This window comes from Ailuropoda melanoleuca, chromosome 4 (assembly GCF_002007445.2).
Source record: "Ailuropoda melanoleuca isolate Jingjing chromosome 4, ASM200744v2, whole genome shotgun sequence".
NCBI classification, from domain to species: domain Eukaryota; kingdom Metazoa; phylum Chordata; class Mammalia; order Carnivora; family Ursidae; genus Ailuropoda; species Ailuropoda melanoleuca.
In genome coordinates this window covers 70,163,353-70,178,601 of record NC_048221.1, presented here as the reverse complement: position 1 = coordinate 70,178,601, position 15,249 = coordinate 70,163,353, and the positions used below count along the sequence as shown (strand labels likewise).

General features: G+C 40.3%; 1 protein-coding gene across 3 annotated transcripts in view; it reads right to left on the bottom strand.

Annotated features, from left to right (window-relative positions):
- The window catches only part of DYNC2LI1 (dynein cytoplasmic 2 light intermediate chain 1), a 39,499-nt gene extending 24,908 nt beyond the window's left edge, over positions 1-14,591 (bottom strand). For all 3 annotated transcript variants that reach the window (XM_019809016.2, XM_019809086.2, XM_011235876.3), the window contains exons 1-3: positions 14,434-14,591; positions 12,246-12,363; positions 1,348-1,382 (exon numbers count right to left, since the gene is read on the bottom strand). In XM_019809016.2, the coding sequence (XP_019664575.1) occupies positions 1,348-1,382; positions 12,246-12,363; positions 14,434-14,441 (161 nt within the window). In that variant the 5' untranslated portion in view covers positions 14,442-14,591. The remainder of the gene's footprint in view (positions 1-1,347; positions 1,383-12,245; positions 12,364-14,433) is intronic.
- Positions 14,592-15,249: the final 658 nt, after the last annotated feature.

Below are 15,249 nucleotides of genomic sequence, written 5' to 3'. Positions count from 1 at the left end.
GCAAACCTGTCACTCTACACCCATTAAATAATAACTACTTCCCCCCTCCCTCCAGACCCTGGCAAACACCATTCTAGTTTCTGTTTCTGCGAATCTGACTGCTCTGAGACACCTCACAGAAGTGGAATCACGCAGTATTGGTCTGTTTGCGACTGACTTATTTCACTCAGCATCATGGCCTCAAGGTTCATCCATGTGGTAGCATGCGTCAGAATTTTATTCCTTTTTAAGGCTGAACAGTATTGGTATATATCTTCTTTAATTTGAAGAACAAAGAGAAATCATTTTTAAGTTTGCAATTTACATATTTATCTTTATTAAATATTTTGCATATCATCCCTACATGTATCTTTTTTTGATACATATATAGTAAAATGTTTGGTTATAGTTCCTAAAAGATACTAATTTTCTTTTATGAAACAAAATGCTACTTTTAAGACAAAATTTATAAGCTCTGATATTTAACATATAAGAGGCAGAACTGTCTTTTTTTCTAAGTAGACTATCCAGGAACCCAAATTCAGTTCAGTGTTGTATCTCATCCAAGCTGACGTTGTGTCAGATGATTATTTGTAGAAAGAAACACGTATGGTCGAAAAAGAGCCAGATTCCTGGGGATGGAAAGATGATGCCGGTGTCACTATGGATGGTTCTTCTAAGAAAAGATTTTGTTGGTGAGAGGAATTACACAAAGTCAGGATTCTATTATTTGAATTCTTTAATAGTATTTTTCCAGTGGATGATGTTTCTTTAATGGGACCTTGAGACAAAATTCCATCTATGCTGATGTTTCTGGAGAAGTTATAAGAAACAGGTATTGGAATGAAGGGATAGCTTCCAAAATCAGTTGAAGACTTTCCTTTACAGTTTCCTGCAATGTCCACTGATCATAATCCCAAATCTTCATCTGATGGCCATATAGATGGTTAGGAAGTATAAAAAACAACTGGTAAAAAGTACAGTTTGAGGACTAACACTGTGCTTCAGAAATGTTCCCATGAGCAATTTAAAGATTATAAGTAATGTTCAGATAATCATGGACTAGGTAAAATATCAGAGTAGCAAAGCCAAAAAGCAGGTAAGTAGTATCACAGTTATGTTCATTTCTTCCCCAAACAGGAAAAATTCAGCACTAATCCCGTGTGTGTGTTTGTGTATTTTTTTTTTCTTACTGTTGTTTTTTGTCCTTAAAGAAGATCTTAAAGGCCACACTAAGGATTCACTAAGAATTAAGTTACTGTTAGGGCCTCAAAATTGTTCTCCTTCCATATGTCCTTTAGAATCTACCTTGCCTTGTACAACCAGAATAAACAGAAAAGGTAGTCTAACGGTTAACGTAACACTTACCTGTCAAGACACCTTAGAATAATAGTAGTCTTTCCCTGGAAATTAAAAAAGAAAGAATACTGTGTTAATGTCATCCACATGTAAAATTTTGTTATTGTTCATAATTGTGGCCAAAAATAGCTTTTTAATCACTTGAATGATAAATTACCTGGAAACTACAAACTTTCAGAATTGTTCCTAAGTTTGATAAGTGGAAAAAGTTAACTGTCAACTTTCCATCACAGTGTAACTACACTGCTATTATTATAATTACAAAGTCCTGCAGATGACAAATACTAGCAAATCATACCTCACTTTAGTGGTCAACTTGGCAGCTGTCTGAAATTTTCCCTCTATTCATCAATGCTAATTACTGGTGAAGCAGATGATTAGTGTCTTCGAAAATGTTTTAATTCCAATTGTTGAAGTGGAAATAAAGAAGAAACATAACATACAAATAAAGGACATGCTGCAAATATGTTCAAAGTAAGCAAACCAGATACTGGGTTAGAGTATTTTTTGTTTGTTGTTTTATTTGTAGAGAATGAACTTATTCTAAGTTTCTTGTTAGGAGTCGGAAAATAAAGGTTCTGGTCATCTCTGCCACTAATCGTGAAACTTAACCTCACATCTTAGGGATTGGCTCAGTGGCTTAATCACTGATTTTTTTTTTTTTAAATAGTAAAACTTAAAAAAAAAACCTCTTACAAGAAAACAGACACACAAGGAGCAGCAGGGGAAGCTCTAGTGGAAGACGACTTTGGGTTCCAAGGAAAATAGTCTAGAAAATCCTGGACTGACAATTACACAGAACATTCGACTAGATATGTTTTTTCCTAAAACCCTGTAATTAATTTTACCAAAAAGAGATGATCACAAATAAATTACAATAGAGTATATCTGGGATATGATCAAATTGAATGAGTTTTTTAAATAATGGGGAACATAAATAAATAATTGAAATAGGACCAAAAATGTAAATTATTGAAGGAAGTTTATTGGCAGGTATTACATCAAAGTGAAAAATTAGAAGCCACCTAAACGTCCCCAAATAGGGGAATGGCTAAATTAGTTATGACAATCCTTAAATGGAATAACATGCAGCTATTAGGAATGATGATACAGGAACATACTTACTGACATGGTAAAACATTTATAATAGATTAGCACAACCCTGTTTTCAATTTTTAAAATATCTTTTCCTGCTTCTTTGAGATATACATACATACACATAAATAGACTGAGAGAGAGGCACAGAAACACACAGATCCAGAGGGATATCACTAAGCTAATGGTGAATGTTTCTAGGTGATGGATTGCAGGTTATTTATTTATAAAGATTTTATTTACTTATTTGAGAGACAGGAAGAGCATGAACAGGGGCAGAGGGAGAAGCAGACTCCCTGCTTAGCAGACAGCCTGACATGGGGCTCCATCGCAGGACCCCAGGATCATGACCTGAGCCAAAGGCAGATGCTTAACCAACGGAGCCACCCAGGCGCCCTGGTAATTTATTTTTTTAAAGAAAAACTGGGATTTTCTAATTTTTCTACACTGAACATGTGTCACATGTAGTATATTTTAAAAGTTTTAAATAAATGACGACTACAGTATAGCAGTCTCCTCTTTTCCACGATTTTGCTTTCCGCAGTTTGTTACCCACGGTGGATGTCCGGAAGCAGATGACCCTCGTTCCGACATCCATCATCAGGTCACAGCAGCCTAACGCTGTGTCGCGGTGCCTACGTCATTTCCCTCACTTCATCTCACCACGTGGGCATTTTATCATCTCTCATTATCACAAGAAGGGTGAGCACAGTACAGTAAGATATTCTGAGTGAGAGAAAGAGCACGTTCAACTTGTATTATACTTGAATTATAACTTGTATCATACTGTTATAATTGTTTTTAGTTATTGTTGTTAATCTCTTACTATGCCTAACTTATAAGTTTTATCATAGGTGGGTATGTATAGGAAAAAACATAGTATACACCATGTTCAGTACTATCTGCAGTTTCAGATATCCACCGGGGGTCTCGGAACATACCCCTTGCAGAGAGGGGGAGACTACCTAAAAACGAATGTATTCTATGCACAAGAATGCATAGAATCAGAATGAATTGCAAGGAATCTTAAGATATAATTAGCCAATTTTTTCAAATTCTCATGGTTCTATAGTGTTGATTTAAATTTTGATTATAATTTCATGTAAATGTATAGTACTACTTGGTGGCAATTCCGAATAAACTCAACTCTGGGCACTGAAATAAACTTTTAGACTATCATTAAAATATGATCCAAATTTTAAAAAATCACTAGTAAACTACTGCCCTCTGAGAGTGGATGCACAGACTCCCAGTTTTCTTGGTTCAATAACCACTGACCTAACACAAGTTCACTCAGAGACTATCAAAATGAATACTATCTTTCCTCCCGTTACCTCAGTGACTTCGGAAGTCCAGTCTTTTTCTCTGACCCGTTATCCCTGAAGCTCTAATTCCACAATCCTCTATGCATCCCTTCATCTGGCACAATAAATCCCTTCCCTTCTTCCAAAGTCTTTCCACTCTATAGCTCCACTTCCATGACTAGCAAACTCCCCAGTAACCTCAACTTCAGAATGTTCTCTCCACCTGTAGGCCTTACCTAAAATATGGCTGCCTCTGGACCACTCCCCCTGCAGTCTTGTTAAAGGAGGCTATTCTTTTCTACCACCCTATGTACTTCAGGGCTCTCCTTGCTCCCCAATGCCACCTTTTTTTTTTTCTCCCAAAGATTTATTTATTTGAGAGAGAGAGAGAGAGAGAGAGAGAGAGAGAGAGAGAGGGAGTATGAACATGAGTGGGCAGAGGGGCACGGAACTAACAGGAGATCGATCCCATAACCCAACTGACTGAGCCACCCATGTGCCCCGCCCCTTGCCACCTTTAAATAATTATTCTACTTCCCTCCTTTTGCAAAAGACTTAGAGGCCTGTACCAGTCTACTGTGATGGTTTGTCATCTCCTCTGGCTCACAGTCGCCCTTTCTCTCTCAGCTACTGTCATTAGTCTTGTTAACTTCACACCCACGTAGGCAAGGGCAACTCACCTACCGCGCTGACTTCTCAGTGCCTTTGCCTCCTCACAGAGACTTCCTTTCACTCTACTTCTGACATACATCACTTCCAAGGTTCCATCTTGAATCATTTCACCACTGGAAACTATATTACTTCCAAAATCACACACACAAACAACACATTCTCCAACTACTTCTTCAGGAATCCCCACAGTAACAACTCTTTAGGTCTTAGTGAGAGGCCTCAAAAGTCCACTGACCCATCAACATTTCTCCTTCTCCATCAGCTCCCTCCTAACTCCACATCTCTCCTTTTCCATCTTACAGTCCATAGTTTATCATTGCAATCATCCTTGCAAAGATCACCCCCTCCCTAAGCTTTCTAGCTCTGTACTACACCCACCTGGCAAAAACCAATCCTGCTAAACTCAATCACCTTCCCTTCTCCTCCATGCATGTACCCATGCCAGCAAGTGATGACGGAGAAAAATTATACATGCTGTGCAGAATGGTGTCACCTAAATTCTTAATCCCCATCATCACAACAGCAGTCAGCAATGATGGGCAATCCTGTCACATTTGTCTAGTATGTTCTCTCTCCCATTTGTTGTAACAGCTGTTTCATACAACGGTTTCATTTTTCTTGATTCTCTCCGCAGAATACCCACTTGACCCTCTTCCCCCCTGAATTACGTCTTTCCTTACTTCCTGCTCTTCAAGCTCTGGACATCACCCTCTCTTAAGGAGGCTTTCCCAGTCTTCCAGCCTCTCGGACTGAGTTAAGCGCCCTTGTTTCCACCACAGCACGGGTCTCCCGCGATGTCGTACGAGTACTAGCACCTAAGTTCCCGCTCAGCAGGACACATGTCTTTCATTTGTTTCCCCAGAGTCGGGCCGGATGCCTGGCACACAGAACGCGTTCGACAGATGTCTACTGGATGGATGTAGAGAAGTATGGGGGAGAGAGAGAGAAGGCGGTGAGGCAGTTCGTTTCTTTGGTAAAGGCTGACTACTATTAGCTGAACAATAGAAGCATTAATTGCTTGCTTCTCTTTATTTTTCAAAACATTGTTCTGCATAAAGCACAGAATCAGATACTCTACAGAACAATATCCTCAAAAGTTCTACCTATGTCAAGAGAGTTGGCCAATCTTCAAGAGCAAAATTCGTTTTGATTTACATAAATGAAAATAAAGAAACATCCAGCTTGAATATGCCACATTCTACTATTTTTAAGAGTGACTAGTGGGGGTGCTGGTGGGACGTTCCAGGTGTGAGCATTTGTGTGCTGGTGTCAGTCAGTGATCAGTGCTACTGGGAGAAGCCACCTTAAAGACACGGAAGTAGCTTCTGACACAGAATACTTTCTGTAATAGAAATGTACTTGTGCGTAAGACTAGTACTAGTTATTTACTCATTTTTTAAAAAATCCATGTATGTGTCTACATGGCAGTAAGTAGGAAATCGGAAAAGTACTGTACCCGATGCAAAAATCACTTTCCTCACAACAACAAACTCATGAAATGACATGTTTATATACTATAGTTGGGTTAATATTTTAAAATATAAGTGATCCCTATGAAAATTTTATTTAAACAATTAAGTTCAGATTTTAAAAAGCGGGCCAATAAGAAAAAAAAACTTTGTAGAATACAGAAATTAAAAACACTTGGTGACTAAAATTTTCTCACACATACTGCTATTCATCTCTGCATTTTTACAGTTGCAATCATACCATATATAAAATTTCTGTCCTGCTTTTTTCAATCATTATATTCTTTCCTTTCATTACTAACAACACTTTTATGGTTGTATAACATTTCCCCCCAATAAATATAATGTTAATGTTCTATATAATATCTCCCAATGGTGGATGTCTGGCTGTTGGCGGGGGGGCGCTTTTGGGACACAGCCCAAGTCAGAGTGGCGGCTCTGGCTACCTGGCCACTGACATCACCTGGCAGAGATGGAGCCTCGCCTGATGCAGAGCGTAGTTCCAGAAAGTTTCCTTGTCAACATGCCCTTACACGGTACCATGAAGCACAAAAGTAGAGTAACAGGAAGCCGAAATAGAAATGAACTATGATGCCACATAAATTCCAGCATCTTGGATCTGCAAGCCTTGGCCTTTTTCAGACAGTGTCCCCAGCAGTTCTGCCTTCCTGGCAAGAGCTGCTGTGGGTCAAGCACAGCTGCACGAAGACACGACACATCTGTTCGTGCTCTGTATGGCCCCTACCAAAACCTTTTTGCCTCCTTGGCTAAATAAAACAAAAACTTACAATGAGTGGGGAAGAGGCCTCTTCCTACCAATCAGTGGTCCCGGGGATGGGCTGCTATATTTTCCCCATGCTTTCCACAGTAGCAAATAACCCTGCGAAACACCATCCACATAATCCAATTACTCCCTAAATAATAATCCTAAAAGTAACTGAATCCAAAATGAGATTATTATTAAGGGACCGACTTTATTAACTTAGATGCTTAGATATTTACTTACTTATTTTTTCTTACTTATTTAAATGAACCCTGGCTTTTATACTCAAATGAAGAAGACCTGAATGTTTTCAAATTATGAAATAAAAAACAAGTTAACATGTTTTTTAAAAATTTTGATTAATCATATAATTTTTCCTAGATCAATAAGTACTTTCTGATTCCTGCTAAATATGGTGTTAGCTAAGTACAAAGTTAGTTTACCAACTTCAAATTCAATGGCTCCATGACCATGAATTTGAGTAAAATGTCTAAATACTATTTTTTAAATATAGTTATAACATTGGACAATAAAAGATTTATTTCATGTTAACATTCTTTCATCTGATTATTTTTCAATCACATATTTCAGTCAGAATGTTCAAATGGTAATCAAAATTACTTCTTTTTCATTTATTTATTTATTTATTTATTTATTTGAGAGAAAGAGAGAGAGAGGCAGACAGACAGCATCCCTGCTGGGCAGACAGCCTGATGTGAGGCTCGAGCCCAGGACCCTGGAATGACTTGAGCCAAAGGCAGATGCTCAACTGACTGAGCCATCCAGGCACCCCCAAAATTATTTCATTAACTTCCTCCTTATGGCGCACAATTCTTAAGTCCTCAAGTGACCTAATGTGGTATTCCACATGAAATCAGCTCTCTGCTGATCTGAAGGGTATGCTACACCTGTGCATAAACCAACCCGTGGATTTTGGCTGACCTCTTCTAACTGTGGTGATAAATAACATTACTAGAGCCAGAGATGACAAACCAATTTTATCTCACATTCCAACAACTTCCTGAAATGCTACAGATTAGATGTCATCTTCAAGCTCAGTAGAAGAGGGTGCCGTGAGCAAGATGTGTGTGGAAGACGTGTAACTAGTATCTGCTATCTCTTTAGGAACCCTGGGAAGCATCTTCTCACAACCAGATTATATACTGTGGAAAAGTGGAAAGGGAAAAATTTAGAACTCAAGTCATTTCCTTCCCACTTTTCTTCTACCTAGAGGATGAGGTCTGGGATGAGAACGGAAGCTCTGGGAAGTAAAAGGCTCGTCAATGACTAAGTTTTCTGGCCCATACCCTAAGATACTGGAATGATTTATCACTTGATAAGAGAGGAAACCTATGTCAAGAGGATAAGACCATGCCTAGAGACTTGACAAACTAAATGAGAGTGGAGAGAATGAGAGAAAAAAGTCTGAATAAACTGAGATGTCATTTAGGTATCACATTAAGAAAAATTCTAAGACAATAACGGAAGAGGGTCCAAGTAATTCACAAGAGAAAACAGCTGAGACAAGGCCTGGAAAGAATATTTAGAGCGACAGATACGCAACAGTGCAGGGAATAGTAAGTGCAGTATTGTCACAGAGAAGTAAAACGACCTCGTATGAATTACCGAAACTTGTGGCATGAGACTTATGAGTACAATATATTGGTGTAAAGGAATAAAGAGAGAGGGGGAGAGAAAAATATGGCACACTTTGTGTATTTATATGGAAATTTACAAACATGCACGAAGAATGCATTTGGATAAAAATACAGAGCAGAACAGATGTAATGTTGTGATGGTAATTAGACTATTGCCTGGCCGTATGAAAAGAATTAATATATGATATCTCATGCACACATCGCTAGAGGAATACAGATACAGATAAAGTGTAATAGTGAAGAGGATATCAACTATTCAAAAAAGTGCCTACATCAGTTTGAATTCAGTTTTCTGTCACTTCTAAAGGAAACAATCCAGACTCAGACAGAAACTAGGGTCAGAGAGAGGTTAAATGACTCACTCTAATGCAGGATTCTATACCAGATAAACATTCCCCAGAGTGGGGGAAAATAAAGGAATTTTTAGACATGCAGGGTCTCATAAATTCTACTTCCTATGTAATGCTTTCCCAGGAAACTACAAAAGAATGTGCTCCATCAAGATAAGTGAGTAAACCAAGAACAGGGAAGACACAGGATCCAGGAAACAAGTTCCAACTCAAGAAAGAGCCAAAGAGGGGCGCCTGGGTGGCGCAGTCGTTGAGCGTCTGCCTTCGGCTCAGGGCGTGACCCCGGCGTTATGGGATCGAGCCCCACATCAGGCTCCTCTGCTGGGAGCCTGCTTCTTCCTCTCCCACTCCCCCTGCTTGTGTTCCCTCTCTCACTGGCTGTCTCGATCTCTGTCAAATAAAAAAAAAAGAAAGAAAGAAAGAGCCAAAGGGAATTCCGAAGACGCTGGGGAAGGATGGTAACGATGCAGTTGCTCCTGTGAACCATGGTACAGACAAGCACAGGGGGTTAAGAGGTGGCAGGACTCTGGCTGGAGGGGGGAACTTTCAGATGATCTGATAGAACTGCCTAGATGAAGATTATATCGAATGCCTGGTGGGGACTGTGGAAAGAATTAGCAATACGTAGCTGGGGAGCCAGCTTCAAGGATGGTCCTGGGTGATCCCGCTTGCTGGTCTTCACACCCAGGTGTGGTCCCTCACATTGTACCAGAGGTGGTCTTTGTGATCAATAGCTTATGGCAGAAGTGATGGCATGTCACTTCCCAGATGAGGTTATAAAAGTCTGCAGCTTCTCTCCAAGGCGCCCGCCCTCTTTTGGATCTCTTGCTCTGGGGGAAGTGAGCTGCCACGTTGTAAGCAGCCCTATGGAGAGGCGTATATGTGAAGAACTGAAGCCTGGCCAACGGTCATCAAGGAACGGAGGCCTCTTGCCAGCAACCATGTCAACAAGCTTGGAAACCCACTCTCCAGTTTAGCTGAGCTGTGAAATGACTTCAGTCCCAGATGACAGCTTGACTACAACTTTGTGAAAGACCCTGAGCCAGAACCACGTAACTAAGCTGCTCTCAGATTCCTGGCCCTCACAAACTAGGTGAGATAATGTTTGCTGTTTTAAAGCTGCTATGTTTTTAGAGTGATTTTTTAAGCAGCAACAAATAGCTAATGCGTATAAAAACTAAGGTACACATAAAAGCAAACAAAAAAACACAGCCTTTTTAAACTTCCAAAAAAGTTATTCAAGAAAAGGGAAGCAGGGGCACCTTGGTGGCTCCGGTGGTTGAGCATCCAGCTCTCGACTTTGGCTCAGGCCAGGGTTTCGCGATCATGAGACAGAGCCCCAAGTCGGGCTCCGTGCTAGGGGTGGAGTCTGACTGAAATTTTCTGTCTCCCTCTCCCTCTGCCCGTCCCCGCTGACTGTGCACATGCACTCTAATAAATAAAATCATAAAAAAAAAAGAAAGAGGGGCACCCAGGTGGCGTAGTCAGTTAAGTGTCTAACTTCAGCTTGGGTCATGGTTTCAGGGTCCTGGGATGCTCTCTCCAGGACCCTCTCCACGGTCCTCTCTCTCTCTCAAATAAACAAAATNTTTAAAAAAAAAAAAAAAAAAAAGAGAGGCGCCTGGGTGGCTCAGTTGGTGAAGAGTCTACCTTCAGGCTCAGGTCATGATCCCAGGGTCCTGGGATTGAGCCCTGCACCGGGCTCCCTGCTCAGCAGAGAGCCTACTTCTCTCTTTCCTTCTGCTGCTCCCCCTGCTTGTGCTCTCTGTCAAATAAATAAAATCTTAAAAAAAAAAAAAAGAAGGAATGAAAAAGAAAGTAATCCATTTGGCTCAGCGGCAAACAAATTTTAGAAATAATAAATTAACACTGAATATCGACTTAGCCCCAAATTATAACAACCACCATGTTGCAGACGAGGGCTAGAAATGAGCATTTAAAAGAAACAGAACTAGGGGCACCTGGCTGGCCCAGTCAGCAGAGCATGCAACTCCTGATCTCCGGGGTGTAAGTCTGAGCCCCACGTTAGGTGCAGAGGCTACTTAAAAATAAACCATTAAAAAAAGAGCTAGAACTAACTTCTCTTCTATTATCAAAAATTCAACAGGTAATGTCTAACATTTTAAGTTTAAAAACAGCCTATAAGCTATTTCATAAATAAAGAAGTAAATTATTTTAAAAAACACAGTAAAAGATATTAAAAAGGCTGCTTTAAGGAGAGGCCTGAACAATGTGGAGAAGTCTGGTAATGTACTTTATCCACTTTTAAACCATGTATGCGAATAACTTTAATAAAAGTAATTAAAAATACAAACAGACTGTAACAAAGGGCCCGATCTAAGAAAATTAAAGACAAAACAGCATATATGAAAAAGATCTCAAGCTCGACATCAGTGAACAGGGTTATGCGATTACTAGATTTTTTTATACAAAAACAGGAGCACAGCATCTGGAAAAAGAGAAGCTGGTAGACCTTCTTCTGGTCTACTGCAGTTCAGCAAAACCTCCAAAGTTCTGTTCCCACCTGAGAATTACACATTACTATAATTCCAGTGAGAGTTACTAAAATCATGACAGAAAATCCATGACTGATACGGAATCCATGATACAGAGGGCATGACCGAAAGAAATGAAGATACTAAAGCTGAAACAGACTCAGGGAGATAAAGTGGTTGCCGTTAATTATTCACAGGGCAATTTAAAAAGATTTGAAGATTTAAAAAGCAGAAGAAAAATCAGATTTATCCCTATACTGTTTCAAGTCAGAATTGGGATCTTGGAATTAGGAATACCACGTATTTGATTAGTTTTACAGGTCAGAATTAGGAGCATTGGAAGTTACAATGAAACTCAGGTTTTCTTGTTAACTAGAAATTAAGGAAAGTGGAACCAGGCTGCCTTGTGGAAGACAACGCCCCCATTGCTAGAGACAGTCAAACCTAAACTATACAATCACTGTTTGCAGTGGCTCTTACGTAACCTTTTTGAAGGTGCTACAATGCTGGGAGAACTTAATTTCCCATAAAAACACACTGATACACAATCACACACAATTCTGCACACATTTCTAGAGCTCGCTGGCCCTAACACATACCTCCCTGGACCCCAGACTAGAAGACGAGAGTATCTCCAGGTTTCCTTCAGCTTCTGTGACTCTAGTTAAGTGAAGGGTAAACGTATCATACTCTATCCGGTTCATGTTTCTGTTATCTACATGCTTGTTTCAGTCGTACAAGTTACCAGAACTACGGCCATCGGATTAGCATCTACGGTGCTTTGGGGAAGGAGGACTCCTCTGCCGGGTCGTCTCATTTGAAACAAGTGCTCCTTCCTCGCGGCTGCTGTGGCCCAGGTCGGAGCACACCACCTGACAAAAGTGGTGCCCAGGCTAGAATTTAGTCCCCACTCACCCATGCGCAGGCCACCCTCATACAAGGCACAACCAGCTCCAAGGTAACCAGCAGGCCAGAGACTGGTTATCTGGCTAAAGAGTTGAAGTATCCAAATTTTTACCAAAGGAATACAATGAATTTTACCACTGGTTGTTAAGTCATCATAATACTTGGGGACAAAAAAGTAGGGAAAAAATGCATTACCCCATTTTTACTGCCAATGAAGAAAACAGATTTTTCTCCAATTTCAAGTCCATCACCTTCACCTCCACTAATTCCACGGTTTTCCACTTCGGCTTTTGCAATTTCCCAGAGAGTTTCACTAGGAGAGGCAGAAAAACCAAATTGAGAGAATCAAAGGGAATCCTTTCCAATATTTATTTCAAGCTCAGAGAAATTTTATTTCAGTTAAATTCATTAAACAAATCAACATTATTTCCTGGGGGGCAATAAGCTGAAAAAACTTAGGATAAATCATTTTCTTTGTCCTGGTTCATAGAAGAAAGCTGAAAATGATAAGCAGAGCCACTGTCACTAGGATTTGAGGTTGCCTTATTTTGGGACTTCCATCCAAGGCTGAAAGCTGTATGTGTTAGTTTCTCAGACATGTACACGAATGTACAAAGAATTCTGGAAATCTACAACTTAAAAACCACGAACATCTAGGAAAATGGGGAGCATGCAAAACCAGCATACCAAACAATCTTTGTTTTCTGAAATTGTTCTTTGTTTTTGTTTTTAAATTATATTTCTTGCTCAAGATTCCCTGTTTTAATATATAAAATATAATGAAAGAAAAAAATCATCTAAAATCACATTTTGAAATTTCCACTCATCTCTCTACAAACATATGTATTTTTTCACAATAAGATTATATCTTTTTAAATTAAAGCCCAAATGAAAACTGGAGTATTGAACTAAAAAAATACAGACAAGATTTGATGTGTCCTAAGCCTGAATCACTACTTTCTACATATACCAAACTTGGGCAAATTACCCCAACCTCTCTGGATTTTTCATTCCTTTATTAATTCAACAAATATTTATTGAGCACCTAATATATGTAAGCTGCTGTGCTCTTCCCTAGGCTCATTTCTGTTTCTTCATCTCTAAAATGCCAATAAAGAAGAATACCAACCTTTTAAGACTGTCATGATTGTTAAAATGTGATAATTCATTTCATTTAGGCCTTGACCTAATATAATTATCTAAAATTATTGAGAGCTTTTCATAATTATTATTCAAGAAAAGGGATGAAGAAAGAGGCTATAAAGACCATTAGAGGTGTCCCTACAGGGGTAATCAGAAGGGGGAATGAAGCATGAGAGACTATGGACTATGAGAAACAAACTGAGGGCTTCAGAGGGGAGGGGGGTGGGGGAGTGGGATAGAAACCAGGGATGTACTGTACGGTGACTAACATAATATAATAAAACATTAAAAAAAGAGGTGTCCCTAAATGTTTGCACTAAAATGTATGCATTTATTTCACAGGTGAACCCCCAGGAACTCAGTCCAGGTCTGTCTGCTCTATATTTACACACCATTCTTTCAAAATGTGATTATCTGCTTTCCAAACTCCTAGCAGAGAGGAGAGCAGGAGGTGCCCCTGGTGGAAATTTGTTAACTATAACCATGACTTTAAAACTGTAACCAATCATCCCCCGACGGGAAGGAAGCTGACGACTTTTCACATTAAGGTTCATAAACTCAACAGAGATCAGGCCATGATCCACAGGGTGAGAAAAACAGATTTATCCTGCTCTGTGATGGACTACAGAACCCCTCTTTCTCCCTGGCCTCCTTATAAGTTGTTCAGAGAAGGTTAGGTGTGATCTTGAGAGCAGCAAATTAAAATTGACATCACAGAACTGAAGAGCTAAAATATATTTTACGCCCACCCCCCTCCCAAACTCCATCTTACACTTTTCACATAGCTTTCCCAAGTTTCCTTTATTTATTGTTGTCCTGAACCCCTAGGAGGGGAGATGCAGAGAACTCTGAGGTGGCGGCTTTGTGGTCTAATTCGCTGCCTCAACCCCTGCTTCTAGAACATTCCTTGGCCTGCAAAAAATGTTTACTAAGTAAATGGTTGGAGTTTAATGATCTTTCAGAATCTTACTTTCCTACCTGGGGAGCTTTTCTACTTGCCTGTGGCCGAATCCATATGCTCAAGGGTAGTTCCTAGGGATCCCGGACCATCCACGCAGGGGTTGCAAGCAGAAAAGAGCCAGAATTTGCTTCCACGGGCAGGTCCCACCTGGGCTCCCTCCCTAAATATACCCCCAGCGGCCCTCCCTCCCCCGCCCCTTCCAAGCTGGGGCTGGAAAGAGGGGAAAGCCAGACTCTCGAGGGGAGCGTAAGCCAGGGGCAAGCAAGGCTGCGGGGATACCTGAGCATCGTAGCTCGACCGCCCCAGCGTAGCGGTCTCAGCGTTTGGGGTCAGCTTAAAATCAGGACGCCAGCGAACTCCGAGACCTGCAGGATTGTGCGGGTTCTTGGGTTGCCATGGGAGCGACGTCGCAGGCTGCGTTGCGTGCAGAAGAGGGGCATCATGGGAAATGTAGTTCTCAGCGTTCCTTTTCAAGTCTCGCTCAATGCCTCATCCTCTACGCGAGAGAACAAGGTGACACGTCTGACAAACCTGGAACCTAAAAGCTCCGGGCTGGCAGTGTTCTTTTACTTAAAAAGTATTCTACTGAGTACCCGACTATATGCCAGGGATGTCTGCCCTCTCTCTTCAGTCACTTTTCTCTCCCCCGTAGCAACGCTCTGGGAATGGAGGGTGAAACATAGTCCTGAGCTGTTTTCTAGTGATTTACTAGAGGCAAAGAATATTTGTGAATTTAGTATTTTCCAACTTTCTGCTTGTTTAGTTGTTTCGGAGTTTATGCAGTAGCGCATCATTTATTAATAAGTTAATAAAGCAAATGCATCTCCATGATACTTCATTTACTTTATCTCCGAATCAATAGCAAGCATGAGTTATTACTGTATGCAAGACTGCTACGCAGAGAATGGAATGAAGAGGCGCGTAAGACAAGATCCCTGCTCTTGAGAAAGATGCACACAACTAAATATAATAACCCAAGGAAAGCCAGTGCTATAAGCTATTGTAGAGAGGTGCAAAAATATCACACCTTAAGAATAAGTAATTATGCCAAAGAGGGTTGTTGAAATCTTCAGGGCGTACAGTATTTGATCTATT